At 36.0% G+C, this 26,966-nt stretch overlaps 1 protein-coding gene across 1 annotated transcript in view; it reads left to right on the plus strand.

The window, feature by feature from the left end:
* The window catches only part of LOC114349944 (uncharacterized), a gene marked incomplete at its 5' end in the record, with an annotated part of 149,014 nt that extends 145,151 nt beyond the window's left edge, over nt 1-3,863 (plus strand). The window contains one exon of the mRNA XM_028300543.1: nt 3,780-3,863. Coding sequence (XP_028156344.1) covers nt 3,780-3,820 — 41 coding nt within the window. The remainder of the gene's footprint in view (nt 1-3,779) is intronic.
* Between the last annotated feature and the right edge of the window lie 23,103 nt (nt 3,864-26,966).

A 26,966-nucleotide genomic window follows, 5' to 3' on the forward strand; every position in this document is an offset into this window, starting at 1 on the left:
TAAAATAAGTAGTACTTCAAACAAAATAAACTGACAAGCGTCAACTAATATGATAAATACAAATGTTTTATCAATTTATGGAAAAACTGTTCAAGCCTTATAGGTATTTTTTTTTTCGTAAACTTGGACATATTATATTTTACTGTTGAAATTTTGTTCCGAGCTGTCCCTTTTTGGTCACGGTGTAAAAACCGAATACTTCTCCGAAGGAGCGGATTTGGGCCCGTTAATAATTAATAGACGGTGCGGAGCCCCAACAATTGTTGTATCCCTGGATTTGGCCGCTTCCCGAACTCCCCCAGTCTCCCCTTCACAGACAATTGTTTGCCTAATGGTGATTTTGGACGTAAAGAAATGAAAACGCAGTATTATTTTATTTGAGGGTTCCTTTTCCCTATCTGCAACAAACAATATTACAAAATACCTTTGTCATCGTGTTTTTTATTTGTCACGAAAAGTATTGCACAACAATCTCACCTGATGTTATGGAAATATTTCAACGAAGCTAGATACTTAGTTTATCTGACCAGTTAAATGTAGAAGAATATTTCAAGTACCTACTAAGTTGTTTTGTATTATTTTTTAATTTAGCTTAATATGATTTGTGCTTAACTTACGGTTTGTAATTAAAGTTCCAAATGAATTTGCGGTTGTTTTCAATTTGTTACAATGCAGCTCACTCACTGCAGTTGCAAGTAAACGGTGACGTTCTACCTTAAGTTTTTTAATGCCGCCATATTTGAAGTTCCCTTTGAAGCCAGGTAAATCGGTTGGTTTTCTAAATTAATTTTCTGTTCGTAATAAATGTAATGTTTTTGTAATCAACTAGAGTGCGCTCTCCTTCGCAGTCGAATTCATTCCGAGAGATTTCAAATGTATTGATTGTGGAGTAATTGAATTTTAACTTTTCAAAGTACTCAGGTTATTGAATTTCTAAGCAATGTCTCTTGATTTTTATAACATTATGACTTTGATGACGGATCACATAATATTTTTTGTTAGTCTCACCTACTTTCGTAGGGGTTCTCCAAGGGAAATGCTTAGGTACCTTTTATACATGATGTTTGAAGTTTTACATAATATTATTTGATGGGCTCTGTTTGCTTGTTTTATCGATGGATCGGGAATCTGGATACAACCGGGATGTTATCCCGGGGGATCCTAAAACAATAAAGCATGAACCCTTGGTTGCTCGTGCAAACAAAAACAACGTGTGTTATGGAAAATCTTGAGCCATGTTTGTTAGACAAATTGATGTAATAGTTTAATATGCAAAACGTAGCTTAAATGGCAATGTTGTTTGGCCATACACTTTTGGCTCTTTTCATATTTCTTCAGGTAACTTCTAAATAAATTCTTCATGAATAAAAAATATGTAATATTAAGTAATATGTACTCCCTCTCTAGTCTCTACCTATCATAATCTCATCAGCTAAAGTGCAGATAATAATATGATGAAACCTGTTTTGGTGTTTATTCACTCCTGGCTTTAAGGGTTAGGGTTGTGAATTGGAGGAACACCTTAAATACTCGTAAGAATATGACTGACAACTGTGCACATTTTTCATCCTACTTAATATTATAAATGCGAAAAGTTTGGATGTTAAGATATCTGGATGTCTGGATGTTTGTTACTCTTTCACGCAAAAACTACTGAACGGATTTCAATGAAACTTTATTATTGTTTATAACCCAGAATAACATATAGGCTATAATTCATTACGATCTGTGACAAACTAAATTTCACGCGGGTGAAGCCGCGGGCAAAAGCTAGTATAAGGTATAAAGCAAAACTTTTGATGTGGAAGGCGAATAATTATGTCGAAAATAACAGAAATATTTATCCATCAAGAAGTTATAACAAGCTTTGAAGGCTCGTTTCTCCATATTTTCACGTCTATTACCTACTCGTTATTTTTCCTTTCATTATAGAAAATTCTGCTACTGTTACATTTTCCGATACAAAAATATTCCCCTCAATTTCAAGTCTGTACATTAATGTACAACATTGAGGAATGAAAAAATAATATTTCTACTCCAAAGGAGGTATCCTCCTTCAGCGCCCTCTAACTCAGAAACTCGACTCATATTTTCCTTGTATTTATAAGGTATGTTGTAGGGAGGGATATAAATCGTAGAAGATCCGAATAATAAATATCCGCGATTACATTTTTTGCTGTATTTGGATCTGTCTTCTGTAACCTGAATGATTTCAGAAATTAACAATCTGTATGTAGGTAATGTTAGGAAAAAGTATTTTATGAGATAAATGAGATCACATATCAAAGCATTGAAAAAAGAGTCAATTTCTAGAGAGTGTAACCATATGGTCGCCTGCATATCATCTTACCACAAAATTGCCTCAATTACTACGACTACTTGACGAAATTTTACTCAGTGCTATTTTGGACTACTTACTGGCTGTTTGAACCTTAAATATCTGGACCTTATTGTGTTTTTTCTTTTCTTTATGTATACTATTAATATGATTAGATACCTACGTACGTACGGATCCGTACCTGCCCGTATCCGAACACTCACATCTCTAGTTAAGTCTAGTATTTATTATATTTTGGCTTCTCTGAGAGGCGTGACGTCACTTGCGGATTTATGGGCAAAAATACAGGCTGAAAGCAAATATACAGGGCAGCAGAAATACTCGTAGTCGGCAACAGATAGAAATATGGCCGCTAATAAATTGCTATTCCGGTGTATTTTCTGTTAGTCCGATATTTTTCTGCCTCCTTTTTTGGTTAGTTGCTTGCCCTGAATAAGTATCATTAATATTACCTGAATGTAACAAAAGTTATTGCTCCTCATTACTGCGGCCAAATATTATGTAAGTAAAAGGAGCTTTTGTGTTACTTCTGTTGTCTAATGACTATTTGTACTGACGACAACATAAGAAGCTAAACGATGTGGCATCTTATGTAAGGTATAAATAGGTGCTAGTTTACAACAACACTGTTTAGCATGATGTGTTGTCAATGGTACAAAACTGGAACGGGGTTGTTGGAAAAATTTGAGGAAAAGCAACAGTAGAATGGGGAGAATTGTACGAGCAGTGTTACAGAAATGCGTCTTAAAATTCCTTTGATTGTCAGAAAAAGTGGGTTTCATACTTGTTACATCTTTTACTTTTCAAGAAACCACGATAATACACACCGAAATTGAGCTACAACACTATGAAAGCCTCGCCTATTCCATAACGAATGCCTTTGTAACATAATATAGTGTGTAGTCTCCGCTTCATACACGAAGGATTCGAATTATGAGAAGAAAAATCGTCATAAAGTACATTTGCCTGTTATTGCGTTGTGTTTTCCCTCTTGTAGATTTAAACAGTCCTCTAAAAATTCCTGGAGTCTGCTTGTTTACAGAAGGCGATGCTCATTTGTTTGTTTCGACAGCGAATAGCTCAAATAAATTGTATTTTTTTTACTGCGCCGAATCATTTTCTGCATGCGGTTTCTTTTCATGTGAAGTAATAAGTAATAATAAATTGTTTTACCTGTAACTATCCTTTGCCCAAAAATAGCTCATGTACTAATAAAAATGTTTAGTAACAAAATAAATACTTTATAATAAATAAACAAACTAAAATAGACACTTTTATTAATCTATGAACGTCCTTAACTCTGTGTGAAATGAAATGAATGTCAAGAATTAGGTTTAGTCACTACCTACCATCTAGTAAATGATTCAGTTTTTTTTTTGTCGAGCGTCTACTTAATATGTTATGCGATTGGTTTTTTGATGTTATTTTTTTTTCTTTTCAGGTAAGTCCACCGTTATTTTCTACAACTTCGCATATTTTTAGGGGTAAGTCCTTAAAATAAACCTACTTTATGTTACAAACTTCAATATACTTAAAACGTTGTGTAAAACTTAATAGTACTTACAAGACGCAGCTTAATTCGATCCCGCAGCTTTTCTCCCGAAGCTCCTTGAGATTTCCCGGACTTTAAATAATTTTGTTTTCCTTGCATATAAAGCTCGCGAATCGGGAACATTGGGGACCTAAGTGAATTTGTCTGGAGAGTCTTGTAAGTGCAAGAAATACTACGAAAAGCGAGATTAAGTTCTGGATTGAACGTTATCTTGAAAATTCTTGTTTTACACCATTTAATCTTATGATTTGTTTTAAAAATATTTTAAGGCTGTGATCAAAAGTTTTAATAAGATTCGTCGACATAAGAACGTGAAAATAAATAAAGATTGCTTTTGGAGTCTTTAGAGTAGGCGCACACCGTTGGTTTTTAGTTGGCCGATAGTTGTGCCCGATTTTAATTTGTATGAAGAATCGGCCAAATCGAATCGGCGGAGTGTCCGCACTCCCATACATGCCCATACTGATCAACTGCCCGACTAAACTATCGGCCGATAAAAAATCAACGGTGTGCGCCTACTCTTAGACGTTTTACAGCACCAGTAATTCGGATTACGGTTTAATACTCCATGACGCGACGTAATGCGACCAATACTTCACGTGACGTGTGTAATACGCGACTACTTAGTCGCGTATTTATCGTTAACTATTTGTCGTTCACCTCCAACGGGTTACATTCGCACGCCTATATCACGCGACCGCCTCGTGACATGAATTTCATACTTAGTCAAGTTTTATGTCTGTTGAGGGTCGAAGTCTTAAACGCTTGCATTGAACTCTATCGACCTATCTATCTTGGACCGACGATCAGTAGGTCGCGGGAGGTGCTTGGATGCGGGCGGCGCAGGACCGGTCTTTGTGGAAATCCTTGGGGGAGGCCTTTGTCCAGCAGTGGACGTCATTTGGCTGAAACGAAACGAACCCTATCGCTAACAACTATCTCTGGTTGTTTCGTTTCGTTTCGTTTCAGCCGAAAGAAGTCCACTGCTGGACAAAGGCCTCCCCCAAGGATTTCCACAAAGACCGGTCCTGCGCCGCTTGCATCCAGGTACCTCCCGCGACCTTCACCAGATTGTCGGTCCTGGTTGTTTAATTCTTTTCAATTCCATTCAACCCATTAAGTCACTTCATTCAACATTAAAAAACGCGTAACATCCCCTCGCAAGTTTGACTCGGCGACCCGCGTCAGGCAGGAATCAAACCGGCGATAAATCTACCCACACACGCGCACGCGGATAATGGAGCCATTTAAACCATTACCCACCTGTCGGCGGTCGGTTACGTATCATGGCGACTGGCACATCCTACTTCCTATTCATGATTATTGTGAACATAAAAGTCAGCGAGGGTTGATGGAGATGGATGATATTAGTTATTCTTTCATCTATGAGTAAGACGGAGTAAACAGAAATTGATAATGTAACAACATGCGGAAACGCGATAGTATGACCTGACTAGCTAAAGGGGACTCACTGGACCTTCGACCACCTTCGCGTCGCAGGGTGCCGGCACTCCTGAGCCCTCCTTGGCTGGCAAAGGTTGCGAGCTTAATTCACAAGTACCATCGAAGTGCCAATGCAATGCGGAGCAAATTTACTGCGATGTAGAATTGACAGGACAGGCTGACGTTCTTCCGAATGAAGTCCACCTGTCACTTGCCAGCCAGTGCTGTATAATGCGATTTTAGACAGTAAAAAAAGGCCATAAAGTGGCTTAAACAACAAAGTAAACAAAGTTCCTTCACCTTCGGCCTGATCGTCACTTACCATCAGGTGAGATACAGGCCAAGAGCTTCCTCGTTGTGGATAAAAAAAAAAAAAAAAAAAAAGTTGCGGGTTGTACCTCTAGTAATGTATTTTGAGAAACTAAGCAAAAACTATTAGCTAAATAAAAGTCGTGTAAATAGATTCTTACTAACATTCTGCAGGAAACAAAAAAATCGCTGTCAAAACAAAATGTTCCTGAAACTTTATCAGCTTCCGTCATCGGTCCCTTAGTTGGTTCATTTGTTCAAAGAAAAGAAGGAACATTTCTTCCTTCGTCAATCACGTAACTTTTCTGTTAAGTTTTTTTAGGACCATTTTTTACCATTCAGCCTACGTTACAAAAAAGAGAAATTTTTCCTTTTTCAATTTAGGTTTCCCATCTGAAAGTTGAATTCAGGACCTCCAAATTAAGAGAGTTGAAATCTCTAATCATTCAATCATAAGCTTTATTGATTAAATTAGGCGTATCTACGAAAATACTACGTAGGTGTTATTAGATGTTGCTAAATATAAATACTCAATTGTAGTGGATTAATCTCCAAATAATAAGCTCCTTATTTACTTGTCCTTCAAGGTACCTAACCTTTATTCAGATCCAAGGTCCAAATAATAATTAAACAATACCTAATGGAGCCAGTACACGCGGTTATTTCAGTCCAGACAGGCCAAAATGGCGGCGGTTCGAAAGTGACGCGGCGGAGTGCAAAGGTTAAATAAATCTTTTCAGCCGTCAGGTGTGACGGGGGGGGGGGGGTAATGTAGTGGGGTAGATGAAGATGAATGAGAAATAAATACTGTTCGCATTCAAAGAGTTCATTTAAAATAGGACCTTCTTTGATTAAACGGTACTGAAAAGAAAAAAAAGCACTTAAAACTAGCTTTTACTATCAGCGTCCCAAAGTGGCCAAAAAGTGGACAACACGACCTTATTCAATGTTGCAAACTTTTTGGCTACTTTTTGACGCTGACTGTACAATGAAAACTAAATAAAATCATAATAACTGACATGATTATGCTTGCAATCCAAAAGATAAAAATAACAGGAGCATTCGTGAACGAAGAAAACTTAAAAAGCACGCCCGAGAGCTTAATAATAACACTGCATTAATAAATCCTACTGGAAGATAAAAAGCCTTTGTACAAGCAAAACTTCAAACCGTTTCAGCACCTAAACAAAGCCTCGCCAGCGCCAAAGAGTAAAAAAGCAATACAACAAAATCTAAAACATTACACACGGTGTCGTTGGACATGCTACTTTACCATCTTCATCCTAAGGTGCAAAATTAAGCGGATGTGAAGTAGAGTCGGCAATTAAGAACGGTGCAATAGTTTACGCTCAGTACTCCCCATATTAGCTCTTCGCTATTGCGCTGGAAAACGAAGTGAGTTTCGAAGTTTCCACATTCGTGTGGAATATTTGTAAATGTTACAATTTATTGATAATGTCTGAAAACGAACTTCTGCTGGGACATAGTAAAATTAAAAATCAACTTTTAGCACAGAATGTAGTGTTGCAATGATGTCACTAAATAATTGAAGATGTGGAAGCTAATAGCGTAATTTATATTGCAGTAAATATAATCACTTCTGCTTCGTCAGTCAATAACAATATTACTTTTGTTATCATAAACACACTAAATCATCTGGTAGATTCCATTAATAATGACAATCTTACCACTATTATTACAATCTATTCTTCTAGCGATATTGAAAAAATGTTCATTACTACAAAATCTAATATCGGTTAAGTATCCTAATAACGCCTTTGAGAAGATAGCATTTAACCCAAGCTCCCACATAATGATATTATAAAACCAAATGAACCATAAACAGGTTTTAATAAAGTGACAGCTCATTTTCCGACCTCCGCAAATATTGGCCTAATTTCGGCGTACGAGTGTGTTTACTTAAATCACTTTTGAAGTGGAGTGCTTTAGGGAAGTATTTTGGACCCAGTGTGATATTATCCAATTTATTTATTTAACGTAAAGGTTTCACATACATTCTAGATGTGATCTCGAAATAACTTATTCGCTAATAATTTAGTAGTTAGGTCTAGTGGGAGGCTTAATGAGAGCTTGTGTCATTAATTATTCTCTCTGTAATGATAGTATAGTAAATGTACCCAGAATAATTATATAATATACTGTAAGTAATGTAGCGTAACTATTTAATATTACCAATTAGATATCACTGGGTTAGGATTTGATAAGGTCAATGTGATCATACGTCATTTGAGTAGTTCTACCTACTTTTTATAAAATACCATATCCTTCTAAATAACCCTTTTAGTATTTAGTGGGGTTTTTTTGGGGTTGGGGTTTAATTATCAGACTACCATATCAAACGCCTCCAACTGATTTATAACTGAAATTATAATTGAGCGGGTACAAAATGGTTCTTCAAGCCTTCCTTGGAATTATTTGGTCGCGTGACGGAACCCATAACGCCGCCGGCGTATCTCTGGTTATGAATGGGTTTATTTATTCCACCACTGTATGTTTGTGAGTTAAAACTTTGGAATTGTAATCCTTTTTTAATCACACCCCTTTTGTTTGTCTGTTTTCTTTGATGTTTGTTTCAGGTTTAAAATCGTCACGATCTTATTGGACTTTATTTGGTATCATCTGGTTTACAAATTCTTATTTATAACTAATTGCTTAACAAATTGTTGGCTTTTTGAGTTTTCAATTGATGTTTCTAATTATTGTGTAGATACTAAATATTAGAATGTTAATAGATTTGCTAAATTTCTCAGAAGTGCTGATTCATTAACAGTTTAGTTTCTCAGAAGTAAGCTTATGCAAAGTTGGCTTATGCCTGGTATCTTAGCAAGCAGTTTCCAAAGTCAATATGTTAGTTACATTTGCTGTGAAGACGAAAGCTCCTTTCGTGGAGCTTTTAATACCTCGTAAAAGTACTAAGTCCTCACTCTCGTCATCGTCTCAGGTGACGTATAACTAGAAACTCAGTAATGAACATAATAAAACGTATCCTTTAACTCACAATGATTTATGAATGAAGCTTTCTGGGCGCTTCTAAAAGTCGTAATTCCTAGAAATTATTGGAAGCACGATCTTGTCAATAGAACTTAAGGAAGTAATTAATATCATGTCACCGTAGACTTCTTTAGAAATCCTAAAATAGCTTGAATCGTAAATTTAGATAGGTATAAAATATGATTAATTAATTTATCCTTATAAAGGGTTAAATTAAAATAATTGACATCCTTTTAAATATAGACTACTCATGATACACAGATAGAAAATTCTCTGAATATGAGACAAATCCAATAATACAGTCAACAGCACTTTAGACTTTACATTTTTGTTGCATAATAACACTAATTACATCGAAATAAGATGCCACAAGTTAAGCTTGATGTGCTGTCGTCTATACAAAGTTTTAATTATTGCAGTTTTAATTCATTGGTTTTGTCCCATACTTATTTGGGGAATGTATTTTGTATGATACGTAGAGTCATATTTTAAAAGGATGCCAACGATTTTAATTTCACCCTGTAATTAGAATCCCATCAAAAACAATACTTGTCAAAAAAACCAAGTCTCGCAACTCAGTTGTTCTACGGTAAAAAGTTGTGAGATCCATGTAATACCAAGTCCAGGCCAGGAAATCTTTATCGTTTTACATAAATAAATATTGACTTGGCCATCGCACTAAATAATTTAATTCAAAAAGATATATCTTTCTTATTTCTTAAAGATTAACGTAGATATTAGTTTTATTGAATTTTCTACAACAGTACTGATCCTCATTATCAATATCCAATGTTAATGCAAAATCTATCTACCGGCTGAGTTGCACCAAGTTACTTTCGCCGTAACTTTAAACAATAACTGGTGCTTTTTGTATCGAGTTTCACAGATTTTTGACTTTTGTTAATGTCAAAATAAGTTGGTGCAACTCAGCCTAAATAAGTAAAATTCAACCAAAAACTCTTTTTCAACTGTCTGCAGACCGCACCGACTTGATTCTACATACCAGTATTAATAATTCCCACATGCTGGATTCAAAGTTCGCCATCCTCCATCGCCGTGTGTCCTCCGCGTAAGGGCTATGCATATATCTCATTTAGTACTTATTTGACGATACTGCGGCCTCACAACAATGAGCCTTTAGAGCAAAGGGCGATTTAATTAAGCCCAGTCTGGTTGACTGTGGACCTGCGTCGGGCATAATGTCTAGCACTGATAACAGAAACGACGTATTTTATTATAGTTAATGCCTTACAGTCTTTAGGGTTCTGAAAATGTACGTATAGTTTTAAGCAAAACCACTCGTATTAACATACATACACAGCCCGACGGAGTAGCAAGCTGAAGTGGCAATGGGCAGGGCACATAGTACGCAGAACTGACGGCCGATGTGGTAGCAAGGTTCTGGAATGAACGCAGCGTGGGACGTCCACCTAAAAGGTGGACCGACGACATCGTAAAGGTAGCAGGGAAGCGCTGGACGCAGGCCGCTACCAATCGATCAACGTGAAAAGCATTAGGGGAGGCATATGTTCAGCAGTGGACGTCCTATGGCTGAAATGATGATGATGATGATGATGACTCGTATTAACATTACAAATCTCATTTCAGGATATATGAAATTATTTATGAAACAAATCAAGCTTTCAGTTACAATAAGGTCATTTGCCTTATAATGATCTCCAATTAAATATTTAACTGTTGCTCTAACTAATACATTAACATTTTAGTACATGCCACATTTAAAATTGCAATAACTTTTAAAGTGCGCTATATCAACATTAAAAACATCAGGACGTTATCCAGAAGGACTATTCTCTCTAATTTGTGACATGGAAATAGATAAAAACACATCGGATTCTGAAGGAAAACTGAAAGAAAATTCTAGGAATTTATTTTGATAAAAAGTAATCGAAATTTGAATTTAGCCAACTGTACGCTTATACAAAAACTTTATTTGTATGCTTTAACCAGAATTCCTGCTGAACCCACAAACAGTATCTGTCGAAAGACAATACGTTGCAATTTTTCAGTTCAAAATCAAAACAACTGGTTTAATTTGAACCAAAGTTTGTACAAATATTGGAATGAAACAGGAGCCGTGACCTCTTGCGGAGTTCCCAACAGCCAAGTAAGCCAATTGGGTCGTTATGAAGTTAATTAGTACGCAATGATGATTTAAATGAATATCACATTTCCCACTATTTGGGGAACCCACGATATTATAATCATGCTACCGAGATATAGCTAAACAGAACAGACAGTACGAATTTGTACAGTAAGTACAACAAAAATCTTCCTTTAAACAAAAGTCGTCTTTTAACATAGCTACATAATAGGACTTATGCCCGTTTTCACCATCAATCCCTATTTTTTAGTAACGTTCATACGTCTACATTTAGCAGTGGAGGTAGTCAAACGTTCTTCGATGAAGATGGTTCAGATTACAGGGAGTCGCTTAAGGCTATTCATATCGTATTTAATTATAGATGATTAAACCTAACTTCCCAAAATACGAGTAGTCTAGCGGAATTGAAAACGGTGTTTCGTAGATTATAAGAATTCTGGTACCTATTTATTATTCTTTGAATTAGTACGAACTTTCCTGCCCCAGCGGCCATCAGCTCTCCGAGCTATGTGCCCCGCCCACTGCCACTTGATTTTAGCGATTCTGTGGGCTATGTCAGTCACTCTGGTTCTCCTACGGATCTCCTCATTTCTGATTCGATCACGCAGGGAAACTCCGAGCATAGCACGCTCCATCGCTCTTTGGGTGACCTTGAGCCTTCTTATGAGGCCCATAGTAAGCGACCACGTCTCGCGAAAGTTCTTGAGTGGCGACCACGAGCCGGAAGACGTAGCGTGGGCAGGCCTCCCACTAGGTGGACCGACGATCTGGTGAAGGTCGCGGGAGGTGCCTGGATGCGAGCGGCGTAGGACCGGTCTTTGTGGAAATCCTTGGGGGAGGCCTTTGTCCAGCAGTGGACGTCTTTCGGCTGAAACGAACGAACGAATTAGTACGAATATTTTTTTTCTTTCAAGATCTAAAGATAGTTGTCGCGTGATTCGGTAGTTGTATAACCTTTCAAGATTGTTTGAAGTTAGTTGGCTTTTAAATCTGCTCTATGACAAAAGCCTAATAAACTTCAACTAATATCCATTTACCGTTCAAATAGCAATCAATCGTTGTATTGAAATTAAAATAATCTGCCACAATCGAAGCATTTGTGACGCAATTGCCGCAATTGTATAGTTTCGAAATGTATTTATTTGCCCATTAACGTGCAGGATTAATCCAATTCATCAGCTCCGAAACCAATCTAAATTGTATTCCGTTTTTTGAGCTGTGGTAAGGGGTAATTGGTTTGGGTTTAAATATTATTGAGGGCAATATTTGGCATCAAAAATGATATTAGATTCAATGCGTAAATTGTATACTATGAGCGGAACGTCCGATATTATCGGACTGATTGTATTCTGAATTCGGTTGTGGTTTGAAAATAATAAATTGCAGATAAACGTAGAAACATAGGTATATTGGGGAGACCTACAAGTATAGTACGCTTTTGTGTACACCACATAGTCACATACCTAATATTAAAGAACTCGATCATGAAAACCTTTTTTTATTACAAAACAGCATTTTTTACAACTCGTACCTGCATAAATGTCACAATAAATACCTATGTCTGTCATGTCTCTCGATAGTAGAGTCTGGGACCGTTAACCTACATTCATTTTGTCCGTTGAACTAAATTACTATTCCCACCTCTCGTTCCCACCGCTGCAACTCCTGTGTGGCTAGGAGCTAGATTCATATATATTATATTTTTTTATCACGCTCTCTAGTGAAGACATTTGATGTAAACTCACCCTAAGCCCTCAGGATATGCAGCTTGACCTCCAATAAAAACCCAACCAGTGAAGGTCAAATCAAATCAAATCAAATCAAATTAGTTTATTGCAATTGTAGGTACATATCATACATTGATGGATCTTAAATTTAAACGTAAAATTGTTCAGCTACAATTTGCCAAGCAGATGGCNATCATCCTTTTGAGTTGTCACTGGATCTTGACTTATCCCTAGATGTTCCAAGCCTTTGGCTTTGCGAACACTCCAATAAAACAAACAGAGCGTAAATTAATTATTTCCTGGCAGGTGCCATCCAATAATACAGTCAACAGCACTTTAGACTTTACATTTTTGTTGCATAATAACACTAATTACATCGAAATAAGATGCCACAAGTTAAGCTTGATGTGCTGTCGTCTATACAAAGTTTTAATTATTGCAGTTTTAATTCATTGGTTTTGTCCCATACTTATTTGGGGAATGTATTTTGTATGATACGTAGAGTCATATTTTAAAAGGATGCCAACGATTTTAATTTCACCCTGTAATTAGAATAACGTCAATCATCCTTTTGAGTTGTCACTGGATCTTGACTTATCCCTAGATGTTCCAAGCCTTTGGCTTTGCGAACACTCCAATAAAACAAACAGAGCGTAAATTAATTATTTCCTGGCAGGTGCCTCATCGAGCTCCTCAAATGAGATGCTCTATGGGAGTACAAAAGTATTGTCTGTTCCCATTCTGTTGGGACGGAACACAATAATAAACATTTGCTGCCCGTTCAAAATACACAGAAGGAAATACACTGCGACTTCTCGCGAACTTGTACAGTGAATTTTAATGTCCTTTTTGTACTGTCATTGAAGTGATATAGCGTTTATTTATTTCTAAATGCAGCAACGATACGGTTATAGAAAATAAATTATTAGAACGTTGCTGTACGACTGAAATTCCTATTTGTGAAGTTTAAATGATGTTTCAATTTGAAGTGATTGAAACTACTTACATTATTTTTTGCAACGTAATAAGAAAATTCAAAATTATTTTTCACTACTTTTCTTTATTATTGCCTCTGCTTTTGTCACAAATCTATCATCCAGGCCATAAGGTATCTTCCTTAAATCTATCCATACTTGCAAGCTGGTATAGCAACCACTAACTACCACGGTAGCATGCACTAATAACTCAGCCGCCCAATCAATGACGCGGCCGGGGCGGGTAATCCGCCGTCTGATAAATGGATGCGTCGCAATTCATCTACCAACTCATAGACTACACATGTGCAGAGTGGCCAACTGGTTTAATGCCTAATTTTTCAATTAACGTTAATTGCGGCAGGGTGTCCAAACAGACTATAGTGTAGTCAATAGCCGACAACATGCCTATTTTTAATTCCAAATGTTACCTCCTACAACCACATTTTCTGTTCAAGACATAGCAAAAAAAGATAATACCTATCTTACCTTATTTTAATGAGTTTGCCGAAATTCCCGCTTTTATCCCGAAAATAAAATACACTTGCCATCTGGAAACATAAAATAATATCGTTCTTCTTTGGAATACAGACGAGATGATTTGATAATAAATGTTATGAATGAAATATAACTAATGGAACAAGAAAGTTCATAAGCTGCTGTTACCATCAAATTAATAACCAAACAAAAATGATCGTTAATTACGTATTAAACAAGAACAGCTCGTTTTGTAGATTTGAATAATTAATCTAAATTTATTACGGCGGCAGTGGGCGCGAGTCGAGATGAATTCGCTGGAGGCGCGCCAAAAACTTTCATTAAACAAGTGTGAGGAGAATGTTTTACAGCCGAGGACCCTTTGGGCGCCATTTTGTTTGCTCCCGTACTTAGCAGACGGTTTTTAAATTGACCAATTTAACTTTAATCGATAGACGATCTAAGTTTCGCTAGTCGCACTTTGAATATTAACTAGAATGAATGATTTTTGTTTGAACTTACTTTCTGAAGTTGGAAGCTGGCGTCTTAATCATTTATATCCTTAAGATGTTTTACTTGAAGGATGATTAATAATTTTGTGGCTTAGTGGTTTTAAGAGAATTAGGTGATCCGATTTGGGAGTAAAAGTTTTCTGTTATTCCTTGGATTTTGCATAAGTTTCGTTGAAAATTTATCCGTATTTTATGGAGGTCTACAGGTAATTAAAAAAAAACTTTTTTAAAATCAAGTTTTATTTCTGAGATGCAGTTGTACTAAAACGAAAAAAATAATTGTGTGCAAGGTTCAAATAATTTCGAAAGCTTGTATCGCGCATGGAATTTATTCCTCTTTTTTTCTGTATGCGCTACAAGCTTTCGAAATTATTTGAACCTTGCACACAATTATTTTTTCCGTTTTAGTACAACTGCATCTCAGAAATAAAGCTTGTTTTTAAAAAAGTTTTTTTTTTAATTATATGTAATTTTATTTTACACTTTTTAGTTGTATATCAGTCTCAGAGCCCTGGTCATCATTTAGCACCAAAGTGCTCGGAAAGATGAATCGAACGAACCCAAAGTTGATGCGATTCCGCCGTTTCGTTTAGGAGTTCCTATAGCCACCTCCTGACTCCATCATCAGACCAGCTCAATGGTACCATAACATTGCATTGTCATCGTACTTACATAAGTATACCAAATTTCAGCTCAATCGGTTGAGGAGAACTGGTCTTAAATTCAGTTGCAAGATTTGTCCCACACATACTAACAAGTGAAGTCAATATAAAGCTTGTAATAAAGAGAAGAAACTCCATCAAAGTATTATCATTTATGCGAAAGTTCCTGTTTCATATTCGATTATGAAACGTGTGAATAAAGTAACAATGCTTAACTTGCGTTAGACTCCTATTCAAACGTAAACCATTGTACTATCAATTTTATTACTTGTTTATTAACCAGTGACTTTCATTTCAAAAGTGACGGAATGTCATCCATTTGAAATCCCTCAGCCTAACCCAGCACCAGAACCCTCTGTAATAAATCAAGATTAGAGGAACGATTGCTCTAAACAACCCTTTTAGGAAAATTAACTTACACTTCCGATGACAAACTATGATTTCTAAGCTTTTTTTCAGTATCAGTGCATTACGAAAACTTTTATGTTGTTACATTTTGATTTTTACTATGATTTATTGTTTTGAACAATGTAATTTTACTTTTATTATAAACTGCCTTGAGGTGGACCATTTTTTTTACCATTAAGTTAATTTTTGTCTTGTTTCAAAAAATGCTTAATAAAAATCCTACATAACATTTTCATTTCAATAATTGATTTTGTAGTTCTAATCTTACTAAGAACGCAAGTTTATACAAGTTTCATTTGCTGTTAGAGCAATCAAAGTACATTGTAATAATTTGTCAAGGTCGTATAATCTTAGGCAACAACCTGATGCTGTGAATTGCTGTGTCACTCCTGCAATTAATTAGCTAGTCTTTGACCGCCTTCGGCTGAGTTAGCTACCGGGCCAATTAACAAAGTCGGTATTCTATTTCACGACTTGGGACTAACGTAGCTGTATTAGGATAAGTATTCAGCAAATCTGTTTGCAACTGTGGATGGGTGATGTAGGTTGTTAGCGCAGGTTGGTTGTTTAACTTTGAAACTAATTGTTACCTTGATAAAGTCGTCTTTCTATTAGGCATCATCATTATTGAAGCCAGAGCGCCCTTCGTGTAGTCTTAACGCGGCTTGATTATGATGATGTCAAATCAAATCAAATCAAATCAAATTAGTTTATTGCAATTGTAGGTACATATCATACATTGATGGATCTTAAATTTAAACGTAAAATTGTTCAGCTACAATTTGCCAAGCAGATGGCNTATCATCGGTTCCTTGAGCTTCGTTATAATCAGATTCTACTGTAAAAAACATTTTGAAGCATTAAAAATCTCTTGAATCATATTCATACCAGTCACCAATGATAGCCATGACTCATGCCTTCTTTGTGAATAATCAGATTAATATTTACTTACACAACAGGAAAGTTCAGCATTTTCTTTAATTAAAATTAAGATGAACAATAAGACAAACAAATGTTTTGTGTAGATATTCACTAATTAATATTATTTGTTAATAATTTGGATCTCTCACTCACAATCTGTTTGTCATTACTTATAGATTAAAAGCATTTAATAACAGAACTTTAAAAAGTTTAATCATTATAATTATTTCATAACATACATAATTAAATTACATTATTTTATTATGCAAATTGATTGTAATATTGATCGATTGCTGTAATGATATGAATTATTATGATAATAAAGTACCTAGAAGCAAAATAAAATATATTTTAAAAGATTTTTTAATATTGGAAGTAAGAAGTTGGGAGTCTCTGTAAACTATTTTTTTTTTTTGTTTTATGCATAACAAGGCAGATATTTGACCACAATCACACTGATTATTAAGTGGGATGCAGTCTAGGATGGTACATACAACGTGTCCCAAAATTCAACGATAAGCCGGCGCCGCAGGGTGGACATAGTCATGACTGCTTTAGGAAAAATAAGAAAAAAAATCTATCTCAATTATTTTTTAAGTTACACAATAAATTATGAAATTCGTCGAAAATTGACACCCCTTATGATATTTTACGTTACGACGACCACAATTTTTCAAATACTTCTGTTTTTTTTGTGTGTATCGGCAACTTAAGTAGTGCTGCTGTCCATCCCAATTCTTAAAACCCCCAGAATCCTTGCAGTTTTTACACAAAAGTTAATCAAAATATGATATTTCCTTAAAATTTTGAACGATTTTTACTTTCACTCCACTTTGACTCGTCGTTTTGTAAAAAAAAAGTATGAACACTACTGCGGCAAGTTTTTTATAAAGTTGACGCAACTATCCAAGATTCCAAAATGGTATAATACTTTAAGAAAAATAGTCGCAAAAAAGATATGCGTACCATTTTTACAAGCACTTCGCTTGTTAGTTAGTATGGGATAAATCTTGCAACTGAATTTAAAAGCAGTTTTCCTCAACCAATTGAAATTTGGTATACTTATGTAAGTACGTTGAAAATGCAATATTATGGTACCATTGAGCTGGATGGAGTCTGGAGGTGGCCATAGGAACTTCTAAATGAAACGGCGGAATTGCATCTAGTTTAGGTTCGTTGGATTTGTCTTTTCGAGCACTTTGGTGCTAGATGATGTCCAGGGTCCTGATGATGAAGTCAAGAGGTGGCCAGGAGCTGGCCATAGGAACTCCTAAACGAAACAGCGGAAGCTTATCGAGTTTGGGTTCGATGGATTTGTCTTCCCGGGCACTTGAGCCATGAGATTGAGAAACTACTAAAAAGTTTAAAATAAAGTTATAATCGCGGATGGAATTTATTCCTCTTTTTTCTGTTTGCGCTACAAGCTTTCGAAATTATTTGAACTTTGCATACAATTATTTTTATCGTTAAATTCTTTCGTAAATTTCGCATTAATTCTTGATTTTAAAAAAGTTTTTTTTTATTATAACTTTATTTTACACGTTTTAGTTGTTTCTCAAACTCTGGTCCAAGTGCTCGGGAAGTCAAATCCAACGAACCCAAACTCGATAAGCTTCCGCCGTTTCGTTTAGGAGTTCCTTTGTCCAGCTCCTGGCCACCTCTTATCTTCATCATTAGGACCCTGGACATCATCTAGCACTAAAGTTCTCGAAAAGACAAATCCAACGAACCCAAACTAGATGCGATTCCGCCGTTTCGTTTAAGTTCCTATGGCCAGTGGCCACCTCCAGACTCCACCCAGCTCAATGCTACCATAATAATGCATTTTCATCGTACTTGCATAAAGTATACCAAACAGCTCAATCGGTTGAGGAGAACTGGTCTTAAATTCAGTTGCAAGATTTGTCCCACACTAACTAACAAGCGAAGTGCTTGTAAAAATGGTACGGATATCTTTTTTGCGACTACTTTTCTTAGAGTATTATACTATTTTGGAATCTTGGATAGTTGCGTCAATTTTATAAAAAACTTGCCGCAGTAGTGTTCATACTTTTTTTTTACAAAACGACGAGTCAAAGTGGAATGAAAGTAAAAATCGTTCAAAATTTTAGGGAAATATCATATTTTGATTAACTTTTGTGTAAAAACTGCAAGGATTCTGGGGGTTTTAAGAATTGGGATGGACAGCAGCACTTCTTAAGTTGCCGATACAAACAAAAAAACAGAAGTATTTGCAAAATTGTGGTCGTAATAATGTAAAATATCATAAGGGGTGTCAATTTTCGACGAATTTCATAATTTATTGTGTAACTTAAAAAATAATTGAAATAGATTTTTTTTCTTATTTTTCCTAAAGTAGTCATGACTATGTCCACCCTGCGGCGTCGGCTTATCCTTGAATTTTGGGACACGTTGTATATACCTAACACCAAATAGCATGCATAATATGAACATTGCTTATTCAAACCTAAAAAAATTGTCATTTAAAGTAGTGACAAGGTGTCTAGTGGACCAAGTTGTATGTTATTTGTATTTATCACTACACTTTGACATCAAGTTACAAACAACAATGAAGGATCAGTGCTTGTAAACATCTCATTTTACTCAACTGGCTCATTGTTTACGTACAAACATCCTGGGACAGATTCACTGAAAGTTACTTATTTAATGTCCATTCTGAACCAAAGACTAGCAATTCAACAAAGTACTGTTTTTGTGTTACATGTAATTTTTCTGCCTTAGACACATTTGTTGTGTGAATAAAAGTATGAAAACAGTAACTTTGTCATTACTGAGATTACTGTAATAATATTTTGTATTTTTACTCTATTTTCGGGATTCATATTTTACGTTAACTTCTTTATTGAGCACTGTAAAATCAGATTAAAGGCTATTTTCATATGTTACTGAAATTAACTTCTACTCTCACATAGTTATTTTGCAAACTTACACATAATTAAATATCTGTGTGTGGTAAAATAGGAAACTTAATTAATCAATATGTTAACATTAGCCTCTATCTACACTCAAATTGTATGAGTAACATCAATTTACTTGAGGTCAACGATACTTGCACTGAATCACTCATTCTACACCCACTACATTTCTAATAATAAGCGTGGATGTGAGACTCGTAGAAAGTTTTTATTGATTGATGTGTCTTATTTCTATGCAAATAATGTGCAGAATTAATATTCTTATCTATTGTGCTTAATTAATTAGCTAAGAATATGTCGACACCTTTTTTTCTGGCAGTTTGTAGATTTTGTCATGATAAAAACTTTTCGTCGTGTTCCTGCTAAAATCCGTAACTAACTCACGTAATGGTAAATTATAATCTTATATGCGGCTTATCTTTTGTGCAGTCGATCTACAGTTACTAGATAATTCAGATTTCATTTTCTTCATTAACCTATGTGTTTTCATAACACCAATCGAGGCATAGCCTTAATTTTACTGTAATAAGACCTAGATTCTTCAATGAATTAGCCCCAAACCTTATGAACGTTTATGATTCACAGGGCCATAAAGCATTGTTACTTGTTAAATTGCAACTTGAATGCTATGTTTTATTATGTTATTACAAATTTATATTGAATCAGTGTTTAAGCAAACGAGAATAACCAGTTTTATAAAATTATGAACACTTGCAGGCCGCGTCCTTGTGCATAACCAGGTTTTTGTCGGCCCGAGACCTAACAAAGGTCTGTACACTTGTTCGAGTGCTAAGAATTACGTAATCCTCTTAATCGAGTTCGTGAAAAAATCAACCTTGAGCGAAATTTAGTTGGCCGATATTTAAAACTTAGTTAAACGGTTTTTTATTGGTCTAGATATCGCCGATATCGAGCGAAACACTTGTGCAAGCCACCGTTAAAGACACCGAACGAATAATTAAAGTTTATCAGGTGATAGGCGATCGCTGTTTCCCGAACAGATTATAACTTTCTACAACAACCGTGACGATATTGTTGATAAAGACTTCCTCGTTTAATTAATTGCTGACGTCTCTTCGAAAACCTTAAATATTATCGCGAGAATCTACTTAAATACTTTTGTAAGCAATAAATTAGTCTGTCGTGTCTACTGAACCCCAAAAGTTAAACACACCTTTACAAAACTAATTACTCAAAGTTACTCATCAATGTAATAAACTGAAATTATATTTTTTGTTCATCGGCCACATGAAATGTTCCATGTTAAATCAATGGAACGCTGGCTGATCGAAGATTACCGATCAGGGGTACAATTATAATGTTACACTTTTACTGACCACACGAGAATTTAAATTTCGCTTGCACGCAGCACTTTATCAGCTCCATGCATTTGAATATACACATATATAACTATAGTAAAAAATCAAGTTTGAATTAGTCCGTCGATTAACTTATCAAAACATACTCGACACGTATTTTTCACTTTTTCAAACGAATAAATATTAACAGAGATAAACCGCGCCAAAATTCCAAAGAAGAGGCCCGTGACGTCAAGGAGTGCTTAACGTAGCACTTTGTGACGCCACGCGGCATTTCAACGCACCATAACTCCTATTTTTCTAGCGATAAGAGTCGCCACTCGATCTAAATATTTTTAAAATAACTTGAAAAAATCGAACTGCCTAAGATGCAAGAGCGGTCGCCCGGCAAGCTAAAGGTCGTGGGTTTAATTCCCATCTTAGGCAGTTCGATTATTCAAGTTATTTTAAAAATGTGTCCAATATTTTTGGTATTAAAATTGACGGACTAAAAGTTTTAGGAAACTAGGTACGTCTTTTGAATATACGTAACTCTAATACGACCAGTTACAAAATCAAATCAAATCAAATCAAATTAGTTTATTGCAATTGTAGGTACATATCATACATTGATGGATCTTAAATTTAAACGTAAAATTGTTCAGCTACAATTTGCCAAGCAGATGGCNAAATAAAATCAAACTATGCTTGTTTAAGTGAAGCAGCAAATCAAACGCACAGCGTTGAATAGAGCTCTGTGATTGGTTCGTGTGTGACCCTGTGCGTCCACGCAAACTGTGAGACCTCATAGTAATACGAGCGTAAATGCTTCATCTAGATACTTATGAAAACATAAGCATTCGTAATATAGCACCTTTTACAACTAGATAACACGGTTTCCGAGGCTTACCTACATAATAATACGAGTATGCCGTGGTTATCGAAAAAAGGAATAATTGATTTTAAATGTCTTTTTGAGTATTTATACAATAATGTAGTATGTATTTACAAAGAAAGGATATGCATGTTTTTATTTATATCAGTTGTCTAGATATGTGTCCATAGCAAGTACAAGTTTTACTTAGATTGGGACTAGATGGCGAAGTGTAAAATGCCCAAGGATATTTGTATTATGTCACTGTTGAGGCCAACCAGGTTGAGAAGGTCCTATAAGTTATGTAATTGTTCAATAAATCGCTATTGCATTAATGCAGACCCGCCTCTGCCTTCGTGCAAACCACAGATCATGCTCATGGTTCAAACAAACAATACGTCACATATGGTACAGTCAGCGTCAAATAATTTGTGACAAGTAGTGGCCAAAAACTTGATAACACAACCTTATTCCAATTGTAACAAAGACGTGTTGCGGACTTACTGGCTTCTTTGGGTAAACGAACTATTTGACGCAGACTGTACGTACAATCCACAGCTCATCAGTACCTCTAGCATGAAGAACTTTCGTCTTCGAATCGTTTGCGTATTCGACAAAATTCGATACTCAACCTTTGAATTAAACAATAACGTGACAATTTTAACTGTCAAAATCAGTTTCGTGCAACCATTTCTCATACTAAGTTCACTTTACGACACGTTCACAAGGGCGTTGTTTTAGTTTTCGTACTAAATCTTTTGAGTGCGATTCGAATACGCAAACGATTCGAAATCGAAAGATTTTCGTGCTAGAGGTACAGAATATACATTATTGTTGCAACATCACCCCTATTACAACTGTTTAAGATTAATTATCTGTGTTTAGATTCAGTGCTGTTGTTTGTACACTGTAAACAAACGCGATCTCGAGGAATCTCTGCTAATGCTTACTCCGATGGGCATCTCAAAGGATTCCAGGGAAATGGAGTTTACCACAACTTGGGCAAACCAGTGAGTATTTAGTATGGGTATTCTATTTATGGGAGCCGTATTAGTGGTGATTGAATAGAACCACTCTTCCCGTGGATGTTGTAAAAGGCGACTAAGAGTATGCGTACATAAGACCTCGTCAACTCGTTTGGCCTGCGCGGCGTGGAAGTGTAGGCCAAAAACCTTCATATTTTTGCCATTGGTCAATAAATTAGAGAGGGTTGTGCACCATCAGCGGAGAGTGACGTGCGTGATGATGATGATTCGTTGAATCATTTAGTTAACGTCGATCAAAACTGACATAACTCAAAAATACCCAGAATTGGGCAATGCCATTCTTTAGTTGCGCTAATATAGTACCTAAATGACGTAGGTCTCCTAAAACGGCGACAAATCAAGATTAAGTAATTAAAGGTTGCATCAGTGCATACCTAATTAACCAAGCTATACCTCTACTCTACCTTTTGTACAAGCAAACGTTACGTAATGTTACAGCTCCTGTAAACACTAAACCGACGTACGTAGTGGAATCTCTTCTAATGGCTACCCCGATGGCCATCTCAAAGGATTCCAGTGAAATGTAGTTTACCTTAACTGTCCAAAACTAGGATTCGGGCGTTTGATTTATTTCATTTACTTACGAAAGTAAGTAGGTTTATTTGGTTATCCACGCATGTAGAGGTCTAAACAAAGACAAGCTAAAGCATAAAGAAGAAGGCATCTTAGACAATGACTGAGATATATCGTTAAAAATATTAAGGCTGAGTTGCACCACCTCTTTAACCGTAACTCTAACGATAACCGGCGTATTTTGTATGGAGTTTGACAGATTTTTGATGTTTGTTAAAGTCAAAGTAAGATTATTTTATTATTTCTCCTCTGCAGACAAAATTATTTGGGAAGGTGATTTGGACCCGATTAAGATCCCGCCTGATGTGGCTATTTACACGCCACACCACTACTTTTTGGTGACTTTGGGCTCACACACTATCTGACGCTGACTATACTATAGTTAAAAAGTAAAAAAAAATATATTTCTTTGTTTGACACACTAAAGTAAAAAGCAATAAATATCGAGTTGACTTGTTATTGTAAACCCAAGACCAATCTAGACTTTGTTCTGAGTCGAGTAAACAACACGTCATCTAGTTCTCAATATTTCACGAGATTTGAAATTAACAACAGAACCGAATTCGGTGAGGTATGAATATTGGTATCCATTAATAAATTATTTAGTTGGTATCGCAAATATGCCATTGGTACAACAGAATATTGTACAATAGTATGAATATTGAATGGCATGCATCAGAACATGTATTCATATAGCAACTAACAATTTGTATGATAGTTATTGACGTACAATGGAGATAGCCACCAATTTGTTGCTCTAACGGCTAGAACTAATATTGTCTGAGAACTATGTTACACTATTATTCTGAAGACCTCAGACTTTACTGAACTGACGTATGTATATAGTACGGAGTACGGACGACAGCACATCAAGCTAAAGATTGAAGCTTATGGAGTTGAAATAGGTACTATATTGCAACAAAAAGTATCTAGTCTGTTGTCCGTATCTAATTGGCTTTTAGGTGGCTTAAATTGAGAAAAAATTTGATAGTAAAATGAAAAGTATTAAATTGAAAAAGTGCCAAAAATACTTTGCATTCATTTGCGTTAAAAAGAACACACTGCCAAGATATAACTCCCATTGACTATAATGTGGTGGTCTTTCAAGTAGGTACTACTATCAGCACTCTTTGATTATTAAGGTTTTACAAAGGCTTGTCATTCAATCAGTTGAATCAAGACTTCATTTTCGTGAAACATCCTTTAGTTTTCTGGCTTTATTTAGGCAACTTGAAATCTCTACATTTGTAGACTTGTTGTTTTTAGAGAATAATTAAATCCAAAATTAATCCACTGGTTTGGCAATTGCATGTGTTATTCAGTAAGTCACGGAAACTTTTAAAAGAAGAAAATAAAGAGGACAAAAAATGGTTCTGGGAGCGAGCCAACTAGGGTGTGTACAACAACGTATAAAACAATAGTAGTTAGTATTACTACCACAACTTGTGCTTTCTTTGCGAAAACGAAATGTTTCCAATACTGAACAACCATTGCAGGAAATCATGGCATCTTAGTACATAATTTCCAGTCGTTAGAGCTATTTATGGGGCATTCTACGTTCGTGCAGGGCGCACCGTTAGAGTGTGGGGTAGGGTTGACAATTTTCGTTCGTTTCTACTAATAATAATACCGGATAACACAGCGCACAAGGCGCACAAGGTGGACCGACGACATTGTAAAGGTAGCAGGGAAGCGCTTCTTTTCGTGTCGACAACAAACCTACACAGTGTCAGCCCAAAAATCCGCCACAAGAGTGGCGTTGTCAGTAGCACTCATCAAATCCTCCTGAGTACAGTTGCTTGGGCACTCAGGGCATAACATCAGGTGAAGAAAAGAAGAAGGGAAACGCTGGACCAACGGATCAACGTGGAAAGCATTGGGGGAGGCCTACCTATGTTCAGCAGTGGACGTCCTATGGCTGAAATGATGATGGTGATGAATAATAATACCAATTGTTATTGTTGATCGAAGGTTTCAACCTAAGACGTCCACTGCTAGGCCAAGGTCTCCCCCAATATTTCCACAACGACGGGTCTTGTGCTGTCCGCATCCAGGTGTTTTCCGAAACCTGCACCAGATCGTCAGTACACTTAGCCTAGTTTTAGTTTTCCAGTTCTACCACCCTACCCCACCATATAACAAATCTGTTTACAACTTGAATCTACCAAAAGATATTGTAAAGGTTACTAATTTCACATGTGGTTCAAACAGATTAGAATAGGACAGTAATAGTTGAATATGATGATGATGAATATTTCAATCATGTTAGCTGCCGATGTTTCTGATTTGTGATTAATTATTTTACTCTCCATAAAAATTACTAATGTGCTTACCTATCAACTTACGTAATCAAGTCTTAGCAGTGGATCTAATTAACAAGATATTAAACTAACCCAATATACTCGTAATTTCGCTGAAAAGCAAAATTTCAGACATTTGATTAGTGATAGATTGATTTATAGAGCAGATCAATCTAGAAACTTGGGATTTCACACGAAGATCCCTTACAAGTCGCAGGAAAGGATTCCACGAAAACAAACCAGAAGCGTGTAAGGGTAAAGATAGAAGAAATGTTTTGGTTTCGGGCTGAAAATCAAAAATTTGGAATGAGGAAAACAATTTATGGCCATAATTTGGTTAATCATTTAATACTCGTAACAGTAAAAGGTGCAACAGTTAGATATTTGAATGTTTTTTCACCTTTGTCGTGCATTTTATTAACAAAGGAGATGAAAGTCTAAGCAATTATCATAAACTAGCGACCCGCCCGTGACTTCGCACGCGTGGATCCCGTTTTACCCCCTTATGGGTAGAGTTTCGTAAAATCCTTTCTTAGCGGATGCCTACGTCATAACATCTACCTGCATGCCTTTCAGCCCGATCCGTCCAGTGGTTTGGGCTGTGCGTTGATAGATTACTATGTCAGTCAGTCAGTCACCTTTAGGCTGTGCGTTGATTATCATAAATACATACGTATTTTTGGTAAGAAATAATGTATATTTGGTACACGCGCAATGTTATAATTTTATGTGACACGGCAATACCAGTACGTAGTTTATATTTCCGATATCATCTTAGATTCATAGGTATTTCTCATATGAAACAGGTGCAACCCTAGTGCGGTTTGGTTATAAATATTGCTTTACCATTCCGATCTTAATGTTCGGTTTTAGAGATAATTTATGAAATGCATTCCGCGGTCCTCGTCTCCGGTATTGTATTGGAAAAGGCAGATTCAAATATATTTCAAAAATGGAGTTTCCAGTGTTCTTTTTCCTCAATACTTTAATATGAAATGCAATAGATAACGAGAAAGAACGATTTGTTGTGGTTTGTCTTTGTGTTGTACGTTAGGGTTGTCACATTGTGTGTTATGTTACCCACAAATAATAATAAGTACACAAGCTATGTGTCAGTATTATTGTTAGATGTGTAGGTATTACGGCTTACGAGTCTGACACAAGTTAAATTATTTAGTTACATTAAATTAATTAGGGTTTAATTGTCTACACTTAGACATTTGCATTTGCATAGAAATAGAAACGTTTGCATTGTGAATTTTGTTTATTATAAAATGCATTACAATGATAAAGGAAGATAAAAAACTAAATAATTAGCCCGTATTCACAAACGATGCTTGCTTAATTGAAGCAGCAAAACGAACGCACAGCGTTGAATAGAGCTCTGTGATTGGTTCGTGTGTCAACCTGTACGTCCACGCGCGCTGTGAGACCTTATAACAAATGCTTGTGAATACGGGCGAATGTCAATGTCTGATT

This window comes from Ostrinia furnacalis, unplaced genomic scaffold, assembly GCF_004193835.3.
Source record: "Ostrinia furnacalis isolate ACB-3 unplaced genomic scaffold, ASM419383v2 OfSCF0753, whole genome shotgun sequence".
Lineage (NCBI taxonomy): Eukaryota > Metazoa > Arthropoda > Insecta > Lepidoptera > Crambidae > Ostrinia > Ostrinia furnacalis.